The sequence below is a fragment of the Elaeis guineensis genome, chromosome 14 (genome assembly GCF_000442705.2).
Source record: "Elaeis guineensis isolate ETL-2024a chromosome 14, EG11, whole genome shotgun sequence".
Taxonomy (NCBI): domain Eukaryota; kingdom Viridiplantae; phylum Streptophyta; class Magnoliopsida; order Arecales; family Arecaceae; genus Elaeis; species Elaeis guineensis.
In genome coordinates, this window is record NC_026006.2 from 63,262,035 (window position 1) to 63,285,598 (window position 23,564).

General features: G+C 38.5%; 2 protein-coding genes across 6 annotated transcripts; both read left to right on the forward strand.

Annotated features, from left to right (window-relative positions):
• The first annotated feature begins 4,632 nt into the window (after positions 1-4,632).
• On the forward strand, positions 4,633-11,769 carry LOC105057202 (transcription factor RF2b). 5 transcript variants are annotated; one of them, XM_019854715.3, is made up of 5 exons: positions 4,633-5,315; positions 8,750-8,882; positions 9,569-9,653; positions 9,778-10,040; positions 10,378-10,515. In XM_019854715.3, the coding sequence occupies exons 1-4, from the start codon at positions 4,729-4,731 to the stop codon at positions 10,002-10,004; spliced, it is 1,032 nt and encodes a 343-aa protein (XP_019710274.1). In that variant the 5' UTR covers positions 4,633-4,728; the 3' UTR covers positions 10,005-10,040; positions 10,378-10,515. The 5 variants fall into 5 exon arrangements, with proteins under 5 accessions (XP_019710274.1, XP_073104782.1, XP_073104780.1 ...); XM_073248679.1 differs by lacking the exon at positions 9,778-10,040 and adding an exon at positions 11,383-11,769 and having other exon boundaries at positions 4,634-5,315; positions 10,378-10,446; XM_073248680.1 differs by lacking the exon at positions 9,778-10,040 and adding an exon at positions 11,390-11,769 and having other exon boundaries at positions 4,634-5,315; positions 10,378-10,446.
• Positions 11,770-19,383: 7,614 nt separating this feature from the next.
• On the forward strand, positions 19,384-20,781 carry LOC105057201 (expansin-A2). Its single transcript, XM_010939707.3, has 3 exons — positions 19,384-19,593; positions 19,698-20,010; positions 20,100-20,781. The coding sequence occupies exons 1-3, from the start codon at positions 19,440-19,442 to the stop codon at positions 20,401-20,403; spliced, it is 771 nt and encodes a 256-aa protein (XP_010938009.1). The 5' UTR covers positions 19,384-19,439; the 3' UTR covers positions 20,404-20,781.
• Positions 20,782-23,564: the final 2,783 nt, after the last annotated feature.

Below are 23,564 nucleotides of genomic sequence, written 5' to 3' on the forward strand. Positions count from 1 at the left end.
CTGTGAATAAGTGATAATATATGGGCTATAAGTATTTTGCATTGAAACTGCGCAAGGGCATTTGATGTGACGTCCAGTCAAAGACGGAAAAGGCTTTTCACGACTATTACAATGTTTGACAATATTTCAGCCGTTAGATGTACCCGTACCAACAACATCAACGGTCAATGCCTCTTGAATCTACGTGGTGGGGCCCAAACATTTACACACCTTGGGTCAGTCGGAAGGAATCCTTCATGGTTCCCGCAAATCCAAATGCGTGATGATTACTAATCCAGAGTTTACCAGCTTCCATTAATCGATCATCATGGTGAGGATCCATCAATGGTGATAAGAATCGATCATCACCGTCGATTCCGTTGGCTCGTGGTATAACAGTTAGCTGCTGGCGATAAACGCAGAAAGATTCGCTGGTTTAGAAAATATCTTTGATTATTGATCATTCTAGAAGATGTTCTGTAACACGACTAATTTTTTCATAATTCTTGTAATCCTCTTCAAAACAGCCTCTAAGTACAATGTTTTAACAAAGACCTGGAACGTTTCCTTTCAAACAACTGCTAATATCTTAATGGCCAATTCCTTGTTCATAATTATAATCCATAGAGGCCATTCCTCTACCTTATGACAATTCTCCAAATCATCAAAATATTTTTTGATTCAGACTTTTAAGTTTTTATACGGATTTAAATATTGTTTCGTGGAGTTGGTATGTTGAGAGAAAAAAAAAAAATAATAACAAGTTAATTAAACTAGTAGTGAAAAAAATAAAAATAAAATTTTTTACGATATCTAAAAAGTACTGTAGGATGCTGTGCATGAATAGATGTCGTCCATTAAAAAATAAATGGCTGTCCAAACTGTTCAAATATCGCTATAATTTATATATTTTTTATTTTTAATTTTTTTAATATATAATATTTTATGATACTTTTTAAGTATCGTAGAAGATCTGTATTTTTTAGTTTAATAGTATGCCTTGATAATATTGCAATGCTAAATATTGGTTTTATGCCATGAAAAAAATGCAACCAGAGCCCCATTCAAAGAATGGAAGGTCCAAGGTTTTAATCATATTTAAGGTAGTCCACGCGCATTGAGAACTTAAGTTTCATGGTTATATTTAGTGCTGATACAGAGCTCATGCTGGATAAAAGTGATGCTTTTCTTGCATCCTTTAAATCAAAGACATGTCCAGACGCGATACCTCTATTTCTGGTGTTCAACATTTGCAAATGGAATGGTCGTATAGCAATATATGGCGCACAAATTTTACATTACTCCCAATGCATCTAGGGATTTAGGCAGAACAAGCTGCCATCATCAGAGATCATTGGTGTATATAAAAATGTCTATCAAGTCTTACCTGCCAAGGAACGTATTATTTTTGAAACAACAAATGGACCGGAGAAGATCAAGGCAAGAATTGTTCTACATTCAAATTGGTTGACAGTTTAAATCATTCAATTTAGTTGCTTTACCATTCCTTCCATATGCGTGAATTGGTCCATCATTAACTTGGATAAGGTCCAATTTTGTAACACCGGGTGATAGGTCGCATCATGTTCTCATGACCATAATTCAACTGACCCAATTTCCAAACAAATCAGTTGCATTCCATCTAGATTCTATGGATCGGTATTATTGGGGAAAAAACCAAAAACAAAAAGCAAAGAAGCCAACACGACATTAGTTATAAAGGCCAGATTAACTATCACTTGAAGTGCTACATCCGATGTGGGACAAGGCTTGGCAAAGAAGGTTAGGGTTTTAAACCGTGACCCCATCCATTTAAACCTGCATCACTTCCTATCAAAATAACTTTGCTCAACTGCATAGTATGAGTATTTCAAAATACACGCACACTCTCTCTCTCCACCGTGCATATGCTCTGGGATTTGCCCTGATTCACTTTCACTTGATGCATGCAATAATTTCTCCTGTGTATATAGGTTTGTGTGTATATCTGCATTATGTGCGTGCATGTATAAGTTCAGTACAAGTAATTACAGTTGCAAAGATTTTTGAAACATTAATGTATGTAAAAATGTAAAATTCGGTGCTATAGCGGCTAGAGGCCAAAGTGAATAATATCTTACATATGCAAAAGTGGAGATCAATTTATCTAAAATAAGAGACTATTAGGTAGGGGAGGGAAAACATTATTGATCTCACATGGATTGATATTGCAGTCAAGGGCTCATGGTTTGTACGGATTAGTTTTCGCTTCAACGTATGTGAGATATTATTTATTTTGGTTTCTGACTTCTATAGCATAGAGCTTCTTAGTTTTGTCCTTCAAAAAATATCTTATAGAATAAAGAAGATCCCATTCCATACAAATCAGAGTTTTCATTGATTCACCACCAATATGAAACTAATAATGTCTTTCTTCTTATACTACAACACTATTATTGTCTCATATATTGTAAAAAAAAAATTGGCGGAATTTTCTTAGCCCCTAGCGCTATATTCGTGGAATGGACATTTTCTAATATTTGGTCGGGGAATAAGTATAAAAAATGATGGAGAGAATGAGCTATATTTTAATGTGCATTCAAATTAGTGATAGTTTCGATTTTATGGTGAAGAACAAATTACTCTCTCTCTCTCAATTTTTTTTTTTTGAATGGAGAAAGGCAAAATAGTAATTGATGAGAACAGGGACGAGCATATTCTGTGAAATAATTCCACTATTTAGTGGAATATATTCATATCTTGGTGGGGAATGTCCCCTGTCACGAAAGAATAGGACCAGTTTGGTAAACAAGTTTAGCAAACTTAGCCAAGAAGTTTTAGTTAATTCAGAATTTGATTATGTCGTCATTGGTTTTCCATTTTGTGGATCGTAACTGGCATTGTGGAAAGGTAGAATAGTAGATTAGGAAATGTGGGACTTTGTTTCAAAAATCATACCTAAGTCATTATGTGTGCCTTGATACTAATGGATGAATTTCCTAATCAAAGACAAACTGGTCTGCCAAAGACTAGCTTCCAATACAAGGTCAAAACTGTCCCAGCCTGAGGGACAGAGAATTAACATTCAAAGTCTGAGCACGAGGAATCCTCCAAACATCTGGAAGTCTACACGTTTAGAAGCCATGGAGATGAAATCAAGGTGATTAAACATATGTGAATCGGGAAAATGTCGAATAAACACCTGGATTTGAAGCCTTGGAGGAGATTAGAATTTTTAGTACGGAATTTTGCTTCCAGGTATGAACAGGCCCTACTTCCATTCCCTAGACTTATTTGAACAGTCAAGTATTGGAATTCTTTCTCTCTAAGTGTTTCATCCCCCCTGTTGTTCCCATTCATGACTCATAATGCCTGATTTGCTTGTGGTCCTTCCTCTTTGCCTGTGGTTTATCTATTGACAATCTGGCATACATTGATTACAGGGAATTAGAAGTTTGAATTGATCATTTCAATAATATGAGCAGACTTGGTTGTTTATTCAGGGATGTAATATTGCCTTCTTATTATAAATAAAGTGTTCAGCTTTACCAAAAAAATATGAGCAGACTTGTGGGAATCTGAACTGGTGTGACATTTGCCCCACGATCGATCATTTTGAAAATGAGCAGTATCACCCATCTAACCTCAGTGAATACTGAAATCCTTAACAATATAGCCTAAGATCTGTGCAAAAGATACAAGTCATTACCAAGCTCCAATCATCAAGTCATAACTAGCAGTTACAGCATAGGCTCAAATGCAAGATATCACCCTACTCAATTTCATGTGCTAATTCATCGGTCCAAGAACTCTGTGTCAAATTTCTTATTTAGGTGGGAACCATGCAGTCAGTCCATTTCGTTTCTCTTTCGAAAACATGATTTATTTTTCCTGTGATTCTATATGATGATTTAGAATATAACAAAAAGCACCCATCATATATCTAGGATGCAGGCTTCCATAACTTTATTAATAGCATAGCTTGTCACAAGAAACTTAAAGAAGGCTACAATAGAGAATGTAATTGGTTTGATGAAAATGCATGCAGCATATAATTAGTTTTGTAACAATAATATAAAGGATGGTCCAGCACAGGAGGCTTCCATCGTTAAAGGAAACAAAAAATTAAAGTATTAGAAGTAAATAGAAGGATCAACATAGATAAGAAAAGTAGAATAGAGAAAACACTCCCAATGGGTAGAGAATGCATCCTTGACATCCCAATATAATGTCCAGTAGTACAGTCCATTAATGGACTTTAGTATTTTTCTGAATTCTATCACCATGCACCCAAAACAGGGGGCAAATCGTTTCTAAGGGCCTGAATGAACCAACCGCGGAACAAATATTCACTGAAATCTCCTCATGCGGGCCACTTCCAACATAGATACCCACGTGCATCCCACGTGACTTTAGATGGATTCATTCACGTGGTCCGCAGGCCCCACATCCAGTACTCTCGACCTCTATATCACGTGGCCATAATTTAAAAAAACAAAAAGCGTCACACGAGCCGCCTCAACTAACAAATCGTCTTCCCGTGCCGGTGGCTACGCCAGTCAGCAACGTGGGTGCCAAACTAAACTGGGTCTATCCAGTTGGTCTCACCAATCACCGGCCCGGATCTTAACCTTTTTTGATGAGACGCCCGGATCTAAATCAAATGTGGGCCTCTTTAGAGGACACGCTGTGTTTCGTCCCCCCCTAGCCTTTTTCCTTCCTGTCTCTCCCTCTCATCTCGCCTTATGAAAGCCCGCAAGAAGGCGCGAGATGCTGCCCAAATCGCAAGATCCGTCTCATCTCCCTAACCCTAACCCGAGTACTAATCTCAACCTCTCCTCCACCTTCCCTCCCAATGCGCCTGCGGTGGCTGCCGGAGCGGTGGCGATGTTCCAGAGCGCGGGCCCGGCGGCGTCGCCTCGTGGAGTGCACCACCGGCGGGCCAGGTCGGAGCTGGCGTTCCGGGTCCCGGACGACCTCGATCTGAGCTCCGGGGACCCCCTGGAGGGCGGGAGCTTCGACATCGGGTTGGAGGACGACCTCTTCTGCGCGTTTATGGACATCGAGAAGATCGGGTGCAGGCTGGAGGGGAGCGGATCCGGGTCGGAGGGTGGGGTGTGCCGGGATCGGGCTGCGGAGAGCTCTGAAGGAGGGGAGGATCGGAAAATCGGCAATGCCGCTGGAGCGGTGGCTGTGAGGCCCAAGCATCGGCACAGCAACTCGATCGACGGGTCATCAATGTCATCGGGGACCACGAGGGGGGAGGGAGTGTTTGGAGAAGTGGTGGAGGCGAAGAAGGCCATGACGGCCGAGGAGCTCGCGGAGCTAGCTGCCATCGATCCGAAGCGGGCTAAAAGGTGCGTCCTTTTCTCAGTTGGTTTGTTAAAGTTCGTACTTTTCTCCTTCTGCAGTTGTAGATTATCAGTTTAACTTTTGACTGGTAATTGTTATACATATATGGAATTACTTCTACATGAGTAGCAAGATTGACTGGTTTAAGAACCAGTTTAAGTGTTTAACCCGTGAGGTGGTATTCTGTGTGAAATTTAGTTTCAGTGAAATATTAAGAAATCAATAACTCAATTTTTCAAATAGTTAAACTAGAACCAGCCACTGATGTCTGGTTCTGGTTGGACCAGTCCAATTGATCCATTTCATTTGATTTTTATAGCATTTTGGGTTGGATGAGCTTAAGCTATGTAACTAAAAGATAAGCTTCTCAACCTTCCAAATAGCCTTTTAGATTTCAATGTTGTCCTCCTGTCTCAAAGATGCCTTGGCCATGATTTGGCACTGGCTGGCAGTGGGTTGACATCATCTCAAGAGCCGAGCAGAAGATTTTCAACAACTTGGTAAATTTTTACCTTCATTCATATTGACCAACCAGGTATGAATAAATTAAAGGACATTGTACATTTACCCAAGAACCTTCCTTGAATGGGTATTGTTGCAGCCAAGGGCTCACGGATCGGCACACGAGGTATTGTCCGTTCTAGTCTATTGGCCTCACTGTTTTGTCTTCAAAAGATGCCTCACATGGAAAACATGATTCCTTCCTATATAAATCAGAATGTCCTTCGACTCATAACCAATGTGAAATTAATGATGCCCTTCTCTTTATTTTTACCATAGACTAGTATACAGACGGAGGATTCCTACAATTGTAGGGATGGTCTTTTATCTGGTGCGCCACTGTTGCGGTCAAGGGCTTATGACTTGACAAATAAGATATTGTCCGTTCTGGCCTATGGGCCTCACGATTTTGTCATTTCAAAAGATACCTCATGTGGGAAGGATGGTCTCTTTTTACATAAGTTAGAGTCCTTGATTCATAACTAATATAGGACTAATGATGCCCTCTCTTCTATACTACAAGAGGTGTTGCCGTTGAAATCCATCTCTCGGCTGAAAAAGTTGGAGCGGTGGCGTGTCCTTCTGAAAGAAAGACCTATAAGACAAGTTTTGACCGGAGTTGACTCTGGTGGGGATCCTCTGATGTTAAAGTCAGATATTAGGGATACAAAAGAGAGGAAGCATTTGAGAGAGATTGTGCGCGCATACTTTGGGGGTCTTCTGGAGGTGATTTTGTAGACGAGGGCTAAAAAGACATTTTTGATAGATTGTCTGGCCGATTTGGGCATGATATGGCAAGATTTTCGATCGGAATCTTCAAGATCGAACAGTTACACCTATCTTATATATTTTGACGTCAGTTGTAGTGTTGCAGGCGCTTTTAAATTTGAAATGAGAGCGTAGGTAGGATCGGATTAGTTTCGGTTGGAGAGGCTTCGGCACTGCCAATGAATGCCGAAGAAAGGAAATGGCTAGGGCCAATCGCACTCACAGAAATAAGTATCGGTGGTGTCCGAAGCTTATCTGCTACCAAAATCAGAGATCGGCCTGTCCAAATACCAGTTGTTGTAGAGACTGGGATCTGTTTGTGGGGTCTAAGTTTGAAATCGAAGTTGGAATTAGTCGGACTTTGATGTTCTGCTTAGGAAGATTATCAGGGATCAGGGATCGCCAGGATCCGAAGTTAGGATCGAGGAGGTCCAGAGTTATATACTAAATGATCTCCTTTAGACAACCCTCTCATAGTTCGAGAGAGACATATCTACCTCTGGGATTGGGTACCTTCATCTCCAACAGCGCTATGGTATTGGTCTTGTATACTTCATCACATGCCTTCCTGTTGGTTCACGTCTTCGGCCTGGGTGACAAATTACCTCCTAACAACAAGTATGAACTTAGTGCCTTAGATGGGGCATTGGTGATGATTAGGGGCCAATTTTACCCTTGATGGCTTAGAAAAATCTATAAGTTGAATACATTTCAGGGAGGTTTCGGGGGAGAAGTATTTTCCTAATCTAAAACTTCTTTTTTGAACCTTTGGCTGAAAGGTTAGTTCTTATATGTTTTTTGGTTGGAAACTTTCTTATGGCTATCCTTCGAGATATCTCTACATGACAAAATAGAAACCGACTCGAGAAGATATGGTTAGGACTACCCATTTTAAGCGAGACATTGACACTGCTTATTATATGTTCATCTTGCAAGATATTATTAGTGTTCATACTATTTTGGACCACTTTGAATAAGAACCAACTTTCTAGGTATATATATATATGAAGCAGAACAGCCAAAACTGGCATGCATTTATTATATGCATGAATGCATGTAGTAATGCATTTATGTGTGTGCGCGCGTGCGCGCTCTATATATGGAGCATTCATCTGTGTATGAAGTTTAGCCCTTTCTCTAATAATAAATGGTCTGGACCCTAGAGGGGCCTTCATGAGTTTTCCTCTGGGTCTTAGAGCTGCATTTTCACAGTTTATTGCTTCCATCTTATTCAATGTTATATAAATCCTTAATCATGTGCTCCAATCTTCAGCAAAAAATCGTCACAGCCTTTGCAGATCAAGATATTCGGTTTCTTCTTTTGCTTGCAAACAAATACTTTCTCATTCGAATCTTCCTAGCTTTGCTTGTAAGCCTTCTTTATTTTCTGCACTGGAGCTCTATCATATCATCATGTATGAGGAAATATAGACCTGCATGGTACCTTTTACCAGGATTTGCATCTTTCTTGATCTTGATATGCTCATTTTATAGTCTTCCCTTGTTTCAAGTGATGAGGTTTTCTGAAGACTAGGAATCCATAGCAAGAAAATGACTCTTAAGGACTTCTCTTATTTTATGATATGGATCATATGTGATGGTACATTATGGTCATTCATGGCAGCACAGATACATGTTTATAATCTGACAGGGAAATGGGGCAGTGTGATATACCTATGTACATGTATATGTATGCAAACATGTAACTGATAGAACTTTTTATACATTTCCTGGTTTCATGCATGTACATATGTGCTTAAGCTGTGAGAACAGAGTAATAGATGGTCCAAAGTTAAATAATTTATCACGTTACATCTGTGGAGACTGAAAGAAAAAGAATAAAGTAACATGATAAACTTATTAAAAATAAGCTGCTGAAGGATATTTTCAAGTAGAGCACATCAATGTGACACCACTAAGATAAAAGGAGATTCCATCATTGCTGTATTCTTGCCGTGAGACATCACAATGGCTGGTTTTACTGTGTGAAATTTCCATTATGATGTGCTCTTAACGTTCTTTTATTTTGTGGCATCAGTTTTTTTGATTCTGGAGTATTGTATACCCAATATTCTATGCATTTTTTCAAACTTAGGTCGATGTTTGATTCCTGTAGATGTAATGGTGATTTCAAGCTTTGACTGAATAATCTGGATGTCATTATATGCAGAATTCTTGCTAACCGACATTCAGCTGCCCGCTCAAAAGAACGAAAAGCTCGTTATATTTCAGAACTTGAGCGGAAAGTTCAGGCCCTTCAAACTGAAGCTACAACTCTCTCAGCACAGCTCACTTTATTCCAGGTATGTACTGACCAGTTTCTTGTGGCAAATAATCATTTAGGTTTAACCAGGTCTTCTATGGTTTTTGGTTTGCTGGATAGGTTTTTGATCTCGTGCTATAACTCATTGACATTTTATGCAACCAATATTTTTTTCTCACAACCTGGAAGTCTGAGAGTGTCATTACAGCTTTCCCCAAGTAGAGCCTCTTTAGAGCATTTATATTCTATTGTGTGATATATTTCCTACTGCCCCTTATTTATTTAGAGTCTATCGTCAGTCTAGCATGCACTATCATGATTTATACATCAAAATCATTTCTTCTGATGAGCATAGGCACTTCATTATTTGGTTGAAATATAATTCATGTCCAGCACAATTTATGTTGTGATGGAATACAATTATTCAAAGAAGGGACTAATAATTATTCTGTAATTGTCATCCACAAGTTCTAGGCATTGCTAATAAGTCCATCTCTCTCTCTCTCTCTCTCTCTCTCTCTCACACACACACACACAGTAATCTGACATTCTTATTCTACTGGCATAGATCAAATTATCAGTTTTCTTGCCCACATCAGCTTCTGAAAGGAACCTTTTCTTTGTCTTTGCCAAACTGATGTTTATTTGTTATGTTTAGTTTTTTCATATTCATTAGTATGCTATTTAGTTAGCTAAGTATCCCCTTTTTGTTGCCTTTCTTTCCAGAGAGACACAACAGGGTTGTCTGCAGAGAATGCAGAGCTTAAATTACGATTACAAGCCATGGAACAACAAGCTCAATTGCGTGATGGTTAGTATTGTTTGTTAATTTGGTTTTATTCAGCTGGTGCTATTATAATACATTTCTTCATTTTACTAGCATTGTGCTTGGCATCTTTTCTATGTGATCATGGAGGAAGCCATGCTACTTGCAGAGTCATGGTTATCTCTTCCCAAGAGGAGTCAGAGAGATTACAGAGCAACAATCACCACTGACTGCTGTAGTTTACTCACGTCCCACCGACAAGTCAAAGCCAGCTGTAAATTCTCTGGCAAAAAATCTGGCTTCCATGTACCTTACCTGAGACTAATACATGTTGGTCAGACCAATATCTTGTTAGATGAAAGTGAAGTTGGGCCCAAAATATATGGTTCTACTTGAATTTGGACCAAGCTTGGCCAACTATTTGCAGCAAAGGTATCTTAACTACACGTGACCTTGAATAATATATAAGGCAAGACCACAGAAAAGACTGGTAATTTTAAGCTGCATCATGACCTCCTATAAGGTAGTCTGATTTAGCCCAAGCCTATCCTGTGTTCAAGCTAATCATCTTAGAAGTTTATGAAGACAGTAAGATTGTTTTAGCATCCTTCAGCTTCATGTGGTAGAAAGTATCTCTGCATTTTTTTTATGGTTGTTGCTTCTGGTATAATGGAAATGGATGAATTCCTTGTCTATTTCAACAACAACACTTCTCCTTGGGCCTTTCTCTCAAAATGCCCATTGATGACTATTTTTGATCTCTCTGCAGCACTAAATGAGGCACTAAAGCAGGAAGTTCAGAGACTGAAGATAGCAACGGGTGAAATATCAAATCCTGGTGAGACATATGACACAGGGCTACAACATGTGCGCTATAGTGCTCCATTTTACGTACTTTCCCAACAACAACCAGTCCACCATCAAGGCATTCAATTACAACCCCAATCCCACCAGTCTCAGCCCAGTGTTTCAAATCACCAGTTTGCCCGCCCCACTGCCCTTCCAGATAGGATGCAGCAAGACCCCCTCGGAAGACTACAGGGATTGGATATCAGTAAAGGTTCTCTTATTGTGAAATCAGAGAGTTCCTCGATCTCTGCTACTGAAAGCAGCAGCACCTTCTAAGCAGGCCGATCCAACAAGCAACACACATTAGATTTTTATCCATAGATTGACATCCTTGAGTTGCATCTGCTTTGCTTGCTCTATTTTGCGTTACATTTTTTCAATTAACTGGAAATTGTTTGTTTTAATTGCATGATTGTAAGCTTTCTTCCCCTTTGTCAAGCTTGCAAAATTTGTTGGTGCGTTATTGATGAGTTCTTATATTTTCTGTTTGTTCATGTTATGAGCAAATGTGCATTGTTTTGTTGAGGGTCTCACATTTGTCCCCCACAAATTATGTATCCCTTTTTTTTTTTAAAAAAAACATTATTTTGGCTTTTTTTTTTTGATAATTTATGCTGCACCCTGCTTGTTAGTGTTCTTTTTCTACCACCTTTTTTCCTTTTTTCATGAGGAAGGACTAAAATTCCAATAATTATTTGACAGTCCAGCTGAACTCCAAAATGTTCTTCAAATTCTACTTGGGTTTCTTGTTTTAGCTGAACAAGGTGGTTCTGTCCTGCTTCTGTCGGAAACTTAATCGAAACCTTTTTCATTCTTTGCGGATACACAGCTTGGAAAATCTCTTGATGACGCTCATTAACAATCATTACTGTTGGATTCGTTATTTGTTTTAGCATGAATAGCAAAAATTGATTCTTTGATTTAGTCTGTAGGCATGTGGAGGTGCGATGGAGGCCAATGCTTCTCGAAGGTGGGCTGCTCTTTTATCGCCAGCAGTGGAGTGGGGACGGCTGCGGTAATGTTCGCAAGCTCACGTCAACACCTTCAAGCTGGTTTCTTTCCAGCATAAACACTTGCTTACTGGAAGCCTCGGAAAGCTAATGATTAAAAAGAAAGTTGATATTTGACCAGAAAATAAAAGAAACGAAAGTTGATCATTTTCTAACACTCCATCCAGCATACATCATTCTACTACTTTGTCCATCCACGCAATTTCTTTATGCCGACAAGTATTTGCAGTGAAAGTTTATGTTGAGGGAAAACCCTTATTTGCACATTAAGTCTGATAGTTTATAAAAACTTATTTTGTTATTCAATATTTGACATGCATCTTGCTGCTGTTTCACTTATTTTTCTCACTAGCATGGATCCTTTGAGGTGCGCGATTTGCACCAGAGAGTCCAGTACAGTGCTCAATTGCCGCAATAGCCACGATGAGGAAAGATGGATGGCCATCAAAATAAGTTATGCTGCTGTTTCACTTGTTTTTCTCCTGGACATGGATCCTTTGAGATATATGGTTTGTATCGCAGAGCATGGTACAATACTCGATATCTGCTATGAGAAGATGGATGCCTATCAAATAAGATACACTATATATAATATATAAGGATAATTTGTTTGATAGCTGCCAATTTTTTTTTGTGGTGGTTATTGAGTGTTGCATCGAACTTTGCAATACGCCAATGATGGATCTATATGGTATTGGACTATTTGTTTATCAGTATCTTTCCAATGGTCAAACTTTTAGAAGTGAATTTTGTATGAACGAGCGTTAGATTTCAATTACCATAAAAGCATACAAATCAGCTCATGCCCTCTGTCCTACCACATAGCAATGCCCTCTCCGCCTATCACCGAGGAAACGCCATGGGGGGTTCTGCACGTCTCTCCTGGAATTCCCCACCACCCCCACACCCTGCTACTAAAGCTGCACCTAACCTACCCTGATACCCATGTATCAAATGGCAGTCAAATGCCTCTTGGAGCTTTTAAATATCGAGAGAATGGGTGGGTCCTTAAGGATTTGTTTGATTCGTGAAAAAAAATTTTTTTTCTCAAAAAATAATTTTTTAAAAATAAAATTTTGATATGTTTGATTGATCATAAAAAAATAACTTATTGCAGAGTAGTTTATGTTTGGTTAAACATCCAATTTTTTAAAAAAATTGTGTGAAATATCTATTATATAAAACTATAATATAAATATTAATATAATATTTATATTAATATAAATATAATATAAATATATTATAATATAATATTAGATTATAATAATTTATTGTGTTAATATAATACTAATATATATTATAATATTAATAGATATATTATATTAGTATAGATATTAAAATATAATAAATATTATAATATTAATATTATAATCATATAAATATTAGGATAATATTAATATAATATTATATTACTATTCAGTATTTTATCCTAACCATCTATTGATATTTTACAAAATTTTAGTTATTGATCTAAAGGGATATTTTGGGAAAGAACAAAGTAGCACCACTTTCCATCCTACGAGAAGTGCCAAAATCCATCTTCTCCATGAGTTTTATTTTTCATGTAACATGGAGAATGACTTCTCATAAAAACAAAAAAAATTTCACTCTCTCTCTCCTTTTAAAATTTAAACCAAATAAATAATTTTCTATCTACTTCTCAAAAAATATCTCTTTCCTTTTTTTTTTACTTTCCATCAACCAAATGAGTCCTAAATATCTGCCGCCTATTACATTTAGAGTTGGTAATGTTTGCTGTGAAGTAGATTAAAGGCTCAGCGTGGCATGTGTTTGTATAGATACTTTTTGAGATTCCCAACTAGTCATTATCAAGGGCTCTTAATTACTGATTCGCATAATTATGATCATCGTCTTTTCCATTTATAAATATTTTCAGAATCCTTTCTTCAAAAATGCTCAAACATTGTCCACTAGAGCCTGATTTACCTAACATCATGATATACATCTTTGGGTCATAATAACGTTGTGAAGAGACACGAATGAATAATTTATCTTAGCAAACCAAGATAGTCTAAATAACAACGTACGTGGATGCATTTTGAGGCTGATGATTCTATTTCTTCTGAAGAATTGTAACATCTAGCAATAGATAATTCACCAGCTGGGTTACCATATATCAAAGCTATGGGGTTTGTGCAGCATCCTACTTTCTTATTATGCACTTTGGTACGTTTGCTAGCTAGTTGTAGCTTCAGAGGGAGCACGATGCACTCGCCCCTGAGAGGTCCAGAGAGGAACAAGTATATACGGTATCATCCTTCTATGCATAGAATTTATTTATGTATTCCAAATTTATGATGCTTGAGTCATAATGAAACAACCTTATTGTTGTGGTAGCTTGTGTTCACATAAATTTTATATCGTTTGTTATTATTTTAGGTTTTTGCTTTAAAACAAGATAAGAGTTCATTGCTTTGGCTTTTATCTCTTTTTTATATATACACATGGACGTACATGCACACACATAAATGCTTGAAGTTGTTCGAAAGCCACATAATCTTATGATACAACTGAGAAAATATTGAAAGAGATCGAAACCCTCCAACTTGTTTTCATTGGATTTCTGTTCTAATCTCCCAAATTGAAGATTGGCATCTACCAACCAAATGGGCACGCCAATATCTTCTATCTATATATATGTTAGTAAGTAAATAAGATATGCCTTTTTGCAAGCTTCAGTTGTTTTGCATGATAATATATTTGACACATAATGTGGCTCGCTTTGTTAATGAAAAATATTTAAGAAAATCTGGGAGAAACATTGGATTGATATTTTCTACAATGCGAGTGTTTTGCTAGCTGAGTTCCATAATACATACCCTCAACTTCGAAAGCATTTCGAGTGAATCCTTGATTTGCCATGGATATTGATCATTTGCATAGCTTTACCTGCCATAACGGCATCCAATCCATCTTCTTTATCAGAAGCTCAAACAGAAAACCATGTGATTTCATACAAATACTTTCAATAATTAGATTTGTTTATTCATGCCAAATTTTTTGTTTATGATTATCAAATGCAGCTTGAAGCTTCTAATTTTTCAGTCTGTGAACCACTGCTATGTCCTATCTAAACCACTCAAGAGTCAAGTTGCTCAGGACTAGTAGCAACTACCAGAGTCATATGGAATTCTAAATGGAAATAGATGGACCTTGAATTCCCTACAAAATGTAGGTAACACAAATTTGGCAATTGGCAAAATATCATAGAAACATGAATGGCATATCCATCCTCATGAGATGCATGAAATCTCAAAAATAAAAATACCAGAGATCACCCATCATGTCACGGTTCATAAGTTGGTGATTGATCGAGTGGCACTTGAGACCTCAATTGACTGAAATCATGTATTCCCTGTGTACTGCAAACCCATGACTACCATATGAAACCAGTGGATTTTTTTTGGTAACAATTTGAAACTAGTTAATTAATGCGGACCCAATGATTTTTTTTTTTTTTTGATCTGATTTGATTTTTGAGCCAAATGAAAGCAACAATTGAATAAAAGTTAGGCAGGGTTGAATCAAGCATAGCCAGGGAGGAGAGAGAAAGGAAGGCCCCTTTAAGACCCAACCACCTATTGATGGGACATACTTCATAACTGTAGCATATCCCAAATTGTCAAATTGTGTGACATCCCAACTGTCCCCTATCCTCCTCACCGAACGTTTCCTGCATGCTTCCAAGCCAGGAGGATCATGCAACGGGCCCCCACCACATGGATGCTGGGGACCATCACCGGCTTCAAAGGTTTGAATGGAAGGTGAGGTGCACCCCTAAAGAGAGGAAGTAGAGAACATGTGGATTGTCCCTCACACTTGCCATCTCCTGTTGCTTAGCTTCCTCTCATGGAAAGTAACCTCCTCTCATCTATAGGCTTCGATCCAACTGGACTAAGAGACAGCCCCTTGTGAGGGCCATTGTCCTCGGCCCCTAACCGACAGCCCTGTGGGATAGATCCCACATGTCCTGCGGGCTGTTCTTAAGTTTTAGTTGGGTGATAGATATTGATCTCTTGGGAATTGAGGATCACTAGTGGTACCCCACATACAAAAGAAGTTGCAACATTATTGCACAATTTGGCCCAATGAGAGCTCAACAGATTAGAAAAAGTGAAGAGGAGAATAGAAAGTTTTGAGTAAGAATAAGATGATGATGATGGGTGCAGCATGTAATTGTCAAAAATGAGAGGCATGTGCGATGTGGGACACTATATGGAGAATGGAAGATAGGGAAAATTTTGAATGTGACTAGGAAAAGGTCTTGATGTTCACATTGGAACCCGATTCAACTAAAAAGCTTCAGCTATTTAATGTGGTTGTAGTTACCTTTATCACTATCTCTTACTAAATTCCATGTGAGTCTAAACCTCTTACTAATTAGCCGATGTACGATTACCTCAATCACTCCCTCAAGTCGAATCCACCATAATTCTTCAATCAAACTGCATGCCCAATTGCTCTTGCATGCACCATGTGTTATCGCCTCCGGTCCCAAAGCCCACTCTTCAATAGCCACAATATACTCAGTGCGTTACATTTGTAGTTCAAGAATTTCACTCTTCAAGCGACACATTTCACTGCATTCTCACAAGAGTCCACTCTTTCAACAATTATGCTTGAGGTTACTCGCTTGGCACACCATGGCCACCATTACTTAGCCCTACTGGCTCAAATGCTATCATTCTTCACAAAATCTATCAATTTGAATACTTTATGGGTTTGAGAGTTTGCGTAGAATTATTAGCAGTAGGCTCTCTAGCACCAGTTTGGAAGAAATAATGAGTTCAAGTTCGATTTTTTATTTTTAAAAAAAAAGCCTCGGTATACAAGTTGGAATCTACTTCAATTTAAAGTTTAAGCAATTAAATTTTAGACCTAATGATCTATATCAATCCCATATGAGACTAAACCTCACCTGTGATCCTTAAACATATGACAGGCATACCTTGAATGCTCCTAGCATGTGTTGTCATTTGTTTGGAGAAAATAAAGGGATCATGAATTCCAGTTGTCTAACACCAGTAGATCTAGTTCAACTTTGAACTTTAGGTTTTGTGCCATAATTATTAGGAATTATTTTTTCCTCGCAGTCCACTTGGCAGGAACCTATCTAGGTTATCAAACTTGATTAGATTTCTCTAAGCCCTAGAAGCACTAGCACAATCTAGAAAGATCATTAGCTAATGTCATGAGACGTTTCTACATTCTAAGAAAAACTGAGCAATTTTCCTCAAAAGTGTTAGTCCTCTAGTAATTTTACTTTTCATACTATTTATTGTCGCCAGCAAATTTAAATATTAATGCCAATCTATTAACTCTCTCTCTCTCTCTCTCTCTCTCCTCGGCCCCCCCCAAAAGCGTGTCTGTCCCCATCCTTTAGTCGATTTCCAAATAATCCAAAATCAAAATCACAGGGCATATCGTATAAAGTTTTGTAAATCATGTGGCATGGTTCGCAAGCCTACAGAAGTGATGAAATGAGCTCCTAACGATAGGCAGGCCGCAACACCCGGGATGTCATGTGCTCCCCTAACGTGGTGGGTCATGCTTGCATTGCCTTCCCACATACTTGTATGCAATATCCTCTGCCACAAAATTGAAGAATATTTCAAACCAGAAACAGAACCTTCCTTTTGATCAGAATATTAATATAGTTCGTAGTCCTTAACCAAGGATTTATATACTTAAATACCCCTTCTAACTCCCCAGAACTTATTTGATATGATGTTGTAGCATTCCCAACCTTTGTGCACAATTTAGTATCCCAAGTTCTGTCTCATAATAATGGGAAGATTCGATCAAGTACGAATGTTGATCGACATGCATGGCTAATTTTAGAACTTCAACCATAAGATTTCCAATATGGTGTACTTAATATATAGATTAGTTACAATGGTATTACCCTCATGCTTTTCGCATTTTTGTTTAAATACGCTATGTTGACATATGGTACAACATTTAGAAATTTTGGAAGTACTATAATAAAGAGGAAGCTCACGTGATTCTATGAACATCGTGTGAAAAATTTAAGTGCATAATCCCTAGCATGCAGATGGTTCCTGCCATAAAAAAAGAGAGAGAGAAAACTAAGAGGAACAAGATAAAGTAATGCATCATAAACATAGGCACCTAGTAGATAACCTCGGCTTAACCTTTGGGGAGACTAATGATAAAAAAACAAACTGCCATGGTCGATGATCCAATGAGTGGTCAGCTAGTCATGGGCAGGAATTTCATAAAGATTAGAAAGCTATATATGCGACGGTAATTAAAAAAATTTATAATAAAATCCCATGACTTTATTTAGGATGGTCCTCTTATCTTGTTTGCCAAAGTAACATGTGGAGCAATGAAGGAATGATTAAAGTTGCATGTGATGAAGCTACTTGTCACATTTAACCAGCATAGGAGCAACTACTTTCTCTTTACTATACCAACCTACAACATCAGCTGCCAACTGAAAAAATGGTGTCTACTTGAATAGCAAATTATAATTTTTACTGCATGAACTACACAACTACACACATAGCTAGTTATACTTACTGGTTTCTATAATTGTGCATTGAGATATACATTTAATGAATAGAGCTTATAGAAACCAATAGTTGCACTTGGATGCATGCACAGTCATATGATACACCTAATGTAAGCAATACTTTCTCCTATGTGAACATTCTAAACCAACACCTTGTTGCCTAACTAATTCATGCTACCATTGTTAATTTTTCTTGTATCTATGGAAACTTCTGGTCCTTTTTTTTCCTCCTTTGATAAAATGAGAAAAAAAATATTATGAGAAAACTAAAACCACAAACCTATTGCGGGCTCTCGGAAGAATGACTTGATAAAAAATATCACCAAAATTTAAAGGTATCTTAAAAGAATATGCCTATTATAAGTAAGTTGAGGGCTACAATTTTGAATGATTGGTATCCCTGTGTAGGTGAATATTCAATACTAGAGGCAGTAATAACAACATACGTAATATGATAATTCATGAAAGATACGATAAAATTATTGGTGAATAATTTGTTAAAATAAATCCTTACATCATTCAAATGATATTAGGTGATTCAATTATCTAAGAGTAATCTAGAGCATCATCGAATCAACACAAAAAAATATGGCTAACTAGAGAATGCTTCAACAATTCTGAGAACACAATCATTGCTTAGATTGATAGGCTGATAGAATATATATCTTGCTTGAAGGAAAAGATAAGACCATTAAATTAAGTTTGAGAACACGGATACTAATCATTAGATATAACCAACTAACCTGCCTCATTCCTCATTACCTAGCATTCTATGCAAAATATTGCACTTAAGCCATTATTTAGGATCTTTGAAAATATAACATATATATATAGCTCATTAATTGCAATTTTACTTTTCCCCCCAAAATTAAACACAATTGCATGCTTCTTCAATGTAATCTTTACCAACCATTTGGTACTTTCATAGTGCACTTAATTGTGCAGTTGTATAAAGTTCCCTTGATAGCTTAAGTTATATTAATAATATTATTATTTGGAACATGGACATATCCACGCCTCCTCTATATCCACATCTATACTTGGATAGAATAATTCATATATATCAATATCACATTTATATAGCGGTGCTCTCAGAGAAAAAGAAAGAAAGAAATAAAAATATTTTCGTAGCGGTGGAAAATTGGACCGGGACACGGAGAGAAGATTCCTTGGGAGGAGGTGCATGTGCGTGAGGACCCCAATTGGGCTCAGCTGGTACTTCACCCAGAACATTTGCATGTGCGCTTGATTTCCATAATCGCTGCAATCCGTTCCAAGCCTTTGCCCGGGGCCAGCGTGACAACAACCTCCTTCGTCTCTTTATACTCCTCTCCCCTATATATAGCCCTCACCTCCCTCCCCCCCTTCGCCAACCAAGCAACAAACACCTCCATTCCTTCGTACTCCTCTCCAATGGCGTCCCCAAAGTTCTCGCTCTCGAACTCCGCCCTCTCCTTCTTCTTCTTTGCTTCCTTGTGCTTCTTTGCATCGCAAGCCTTGGGGGACTCCGGATGGCAGAACGCACACGCCACGTTCTACGGCGGTGGCGATGCCTCCGGCACGATGGGTGAGTCGATTTGTTCTCCGGGATAACAAGACTTGGCTCGCTGTTTAATTTAGCTGCTTGCCAACTTCTCCTCATTGGTGCAAATTGGTTTTTTTTGGTTGCAGGAGGGGCTTGTGGATATGGCAACCTCTACAGCCAGGGGTACGGGACCAACACCGCGGCCCTCAGCACCGCTCTCTTCAACAACGGGCTCAGCTGCGGCTCGTGCTACGAGATGCGGTGCGCTGACGACCCCCAGTGGTGCCTCCCAGGCTCCATCATCGTCACCGCCACCAATTACTGTCCCCCGAACTACGCCCTCCCCAACGACAACGGCGGGTGGTGCAACCCTCCCCGCGAGCACTTCGACCTCGCCGAGCCTGCCTTCCTCCAAATTGCCCAGTACCGTGCCGGCATCGTCCCCATCTCCTACCGTAGGTGAGCATTGTCTATATAACCAATCTCTCAAGTCATATCTCAAAAGTGATCGACTTTATGAACTGTACTACGTGATAAATATCTGGTAGGGTCCCCTGTGTGAAGAAGGGAGGGGTAAGGTTCACCATCAATGGCCACTCCTACTTCAACTTGGTTCTCATCACCAATGTCGCTGGGGCCGGAGACGTGCATGCGGTGTCGATCAAGGGGTCCAACACCGGATGGCAGGCCATGTCGCGAAACTGGGGCCAGAATTGGCAGAGCAATGGCTACCTCAACGGCCAGAGCCTCTCCTTCCAGGTCACCTCCAGCGACGGGAAGACCGTCACCAGCTACAACGTCGTGCCGGCCAACTGGCAGTTCGGCCAGACCTTTGAGGGAGAACAATTCTAGGCCTCCATTGTTAGGGGGGTCTTAAGGGTTTGGGGTTTGGGAGGATGGCCTCTCTTTGACTTTGAGAGAGGTTTGGGCCTGGTTGAATGCTGAGGTGGCTTTATTAGCACCCGCTGAGATGGCCTAAATAGTAGACATATTAGACATAGATGGTCGTCTTTGTTTCTTGTTGGCAATTTAGATTGAATGCCTTGTGGAGATTAAGAAATCAAGGCCTTGGGTGTATAGAATTGGAATCCTCAACATATTATAATATGATTGTGTGGGGGATGGTATGTCAATTAGAGGAAAGTATGATGTTTGCTTTGTGTATTTCAAACATAATATTTGTAATCGATTGTTCTCCAATAATAATAAGCAATTTATTAATTGCAGCAATGGATTGTTCCGTTATTATTATATTATTTTTTTCTAAGGATCTTCTGACATGGACCAGAAGCCATGTTTGAGGATTCTATTTGGCCTCAGGAAAAAGATGTGGTCCTTAACCTGACCTGTTTGCACAACAGGTTTGTTCAAGTTTGCAACGTGTGATGGATGCTCGGCATCACAGGACTAACCAATCCTGGCAAGATGACCAAGCCAGGATTTATGGAATCCAAAACAGACCAAGCTGCATAAATTTCAGATTCATGTCGGCGCCAGATCTGGGAGATCTGAGTTGGATATCTAGGAGCCTTTTGTCCTCCTAGCAAGGTCCAATCATAGGGCTTAGGAAGACTAGCAGGTCACCCTTTTTTTTTTTTTTTTGCCTTCTTTTTTTGATGATGAAAAGCAGGTCACCTTTAATTTACCTCTATGTCCAAAGACTACCAGCCGTGAACGGCTTGGTGATTGGGTTTTTAAACTACGAAGAAATAAGTTTCTTTATTTGGTACAATTGAAGAAATAAGTCATCCGGCCATTAACATGGGCACGTTTGGACTCAAATTGACAACTTTGATTAAGAGCTGGTGAAATAAGTTGATGTAGCTGGCCAATGTACGGACAGCATAGATATTGAAAAAAGTAATTTAATATAGAGAAATCTAGAAGGGGATTTGTGAAACAATTGAGAGAAATCTCACTTGAAGAGTTCTAATTGATGCTTTCTTCTTAAATCATGTCAAACAAATATGATCAAATAAATGGTTCATCTATGGAAAGGATGCATTTTATCCTCAAATAAACCGAACCTTCTCCATTTTTCAGTTTTGATTTCTAAGAGAGAGATACATTTTTGAGTTCATTGATACTTATTTAAGATCCGTACAGATTTGCCCAACAAAATTTATTGTATTTATTTTCTGAAGAAAAATCATTCTATTTTGGATAAAAAAGATTAATTTCATAAAAAATAGGCCACTAATGGACAGTAACTCTCCATCTAAGACAAGTAAATATTCATTGCAATGGTGATACTACGTCGAACTTGTAACAAACCAATGAGAATACTTGCCATATATTTTATCATTTCTCATGATGATACCCCACATTGTCCCATCAATTTTTGATTTTTGATTGACTTGTTACAAATTTGATGTGATATCACCGTTGTAACTAATATTTACTTGCCAAAGACCCTATCCTCCCAAATTCTATACATTTTATATGGCCTAATCCAATATTATTTAAAAGAAATTATCTCATGCATCCGGCACAAAGAGATCCAATTAAAGAAACATCAAGATACACCTATTGGATACTAGAGATGGCTCCTGATATAACTAATCATAATCCAATGGTGATCAGTAGAGCTGTCAATTTAGGTTGGAAATGTCGGGTTGGCCTATCCCGTCATCTAAATGGGACGGATTGTGTTTATGTTTTAGCAATCTATTTAAAAATGGGTTAAATGATCCATCCCGTTTGGATTGGCGGGTCGGGACGAGCTAGTCCGTCCTTTTTTTTTTTATGTAAAAATAAAAATTATCAAATCTCCTTATCTAATTTCTTTTTTCAACTGCGTGAGCCGTGAGAACTGAAAAAGAAAGAAGAGACCGAGAGAGCTCCCCAACCCCGATGCCCGCATCGCGGCACCCGACCCCCCCTCCTCCCCACTCCCTGGCGACTGCGAGCGTATCTTGGCCCCTGAGATGTCACATCTCACTCTCTAAACCGAGCTAGGATATAACAACTGAGCAGAGTTTCACTAATATCCTGTGCTGTAGTTCATAAGCTACTAGTAGATCCTGTTTATCTATCATATCCTGCAGTTTAATTAAAATGTCATACATAAGTTAACTCACATAATTTAGAAATAACTCCGAAGCTTTTACTTGTCATTCTATAACTTTGTACATATTCTTTTAGAGTAAATTACATCAACATGTGTTGTTTAAACAAAGCCAAAATATACAACATATCCCAAGATGCTCTCCCAACTAGCTCACATAGCCAAAATGCTCCTCCCAAAAGCTGACATGACCCAAAACGAAAAACTCCTCACTCTAGCCGATATGACCAACCTCAACTAGTATGGGTGCTGATGATGTAACTTTTATGCTGAGCTAAAGTACTATAAGTCTATCAAAGAGAAAAAGAAAAGAAACACATAATGAGACTATTGTCCCAGTGAATAAATAATCCATCTAGCAATGAAAAAATTAGAAAAATTTGGCTATGATGTCCATAATAACAGATATCGTACTCTACTAATATGCTTTCAATATTTTTTGCATGTTAACAAGAATAAAGTTAGATAAAAGATTATTTAAAACAAAAGCTGCTGACTACCGCCGACTATCCCACAGCACACCCCTACCATGGTAGTTGAAACGGAGTATCTGATATTGTTGAGCCCTCTTAGGCACTTTCTTTTGTAAGAAGGTACCGACTAGGCTATCGCCGACTACACCACAGCGCACCCCTACTATGGATAGTCGAATCGAAGAATTTGATATTGCTGAGCCCCACGGGCATACTACTCTGGCAAGGAGGTGCCGGCTGATTTTTACTATTTCATAAGCTGATACTGTAGCACACTCCATAAGTTGATCACTCCTATGGGTGTTTCTTTTTAAAACAATCCAAATAATTCATAAAATATTAATAATCTGATTCAAAATATTTTTCAACCAAAACAAATGCTATGCTATCCAAACTAGCTTTGTATATACATACATATTTTTATTTTCCTTTTGAATGACCTGCCAATAAAAAGCATTTCCTGTTTCCCTTGC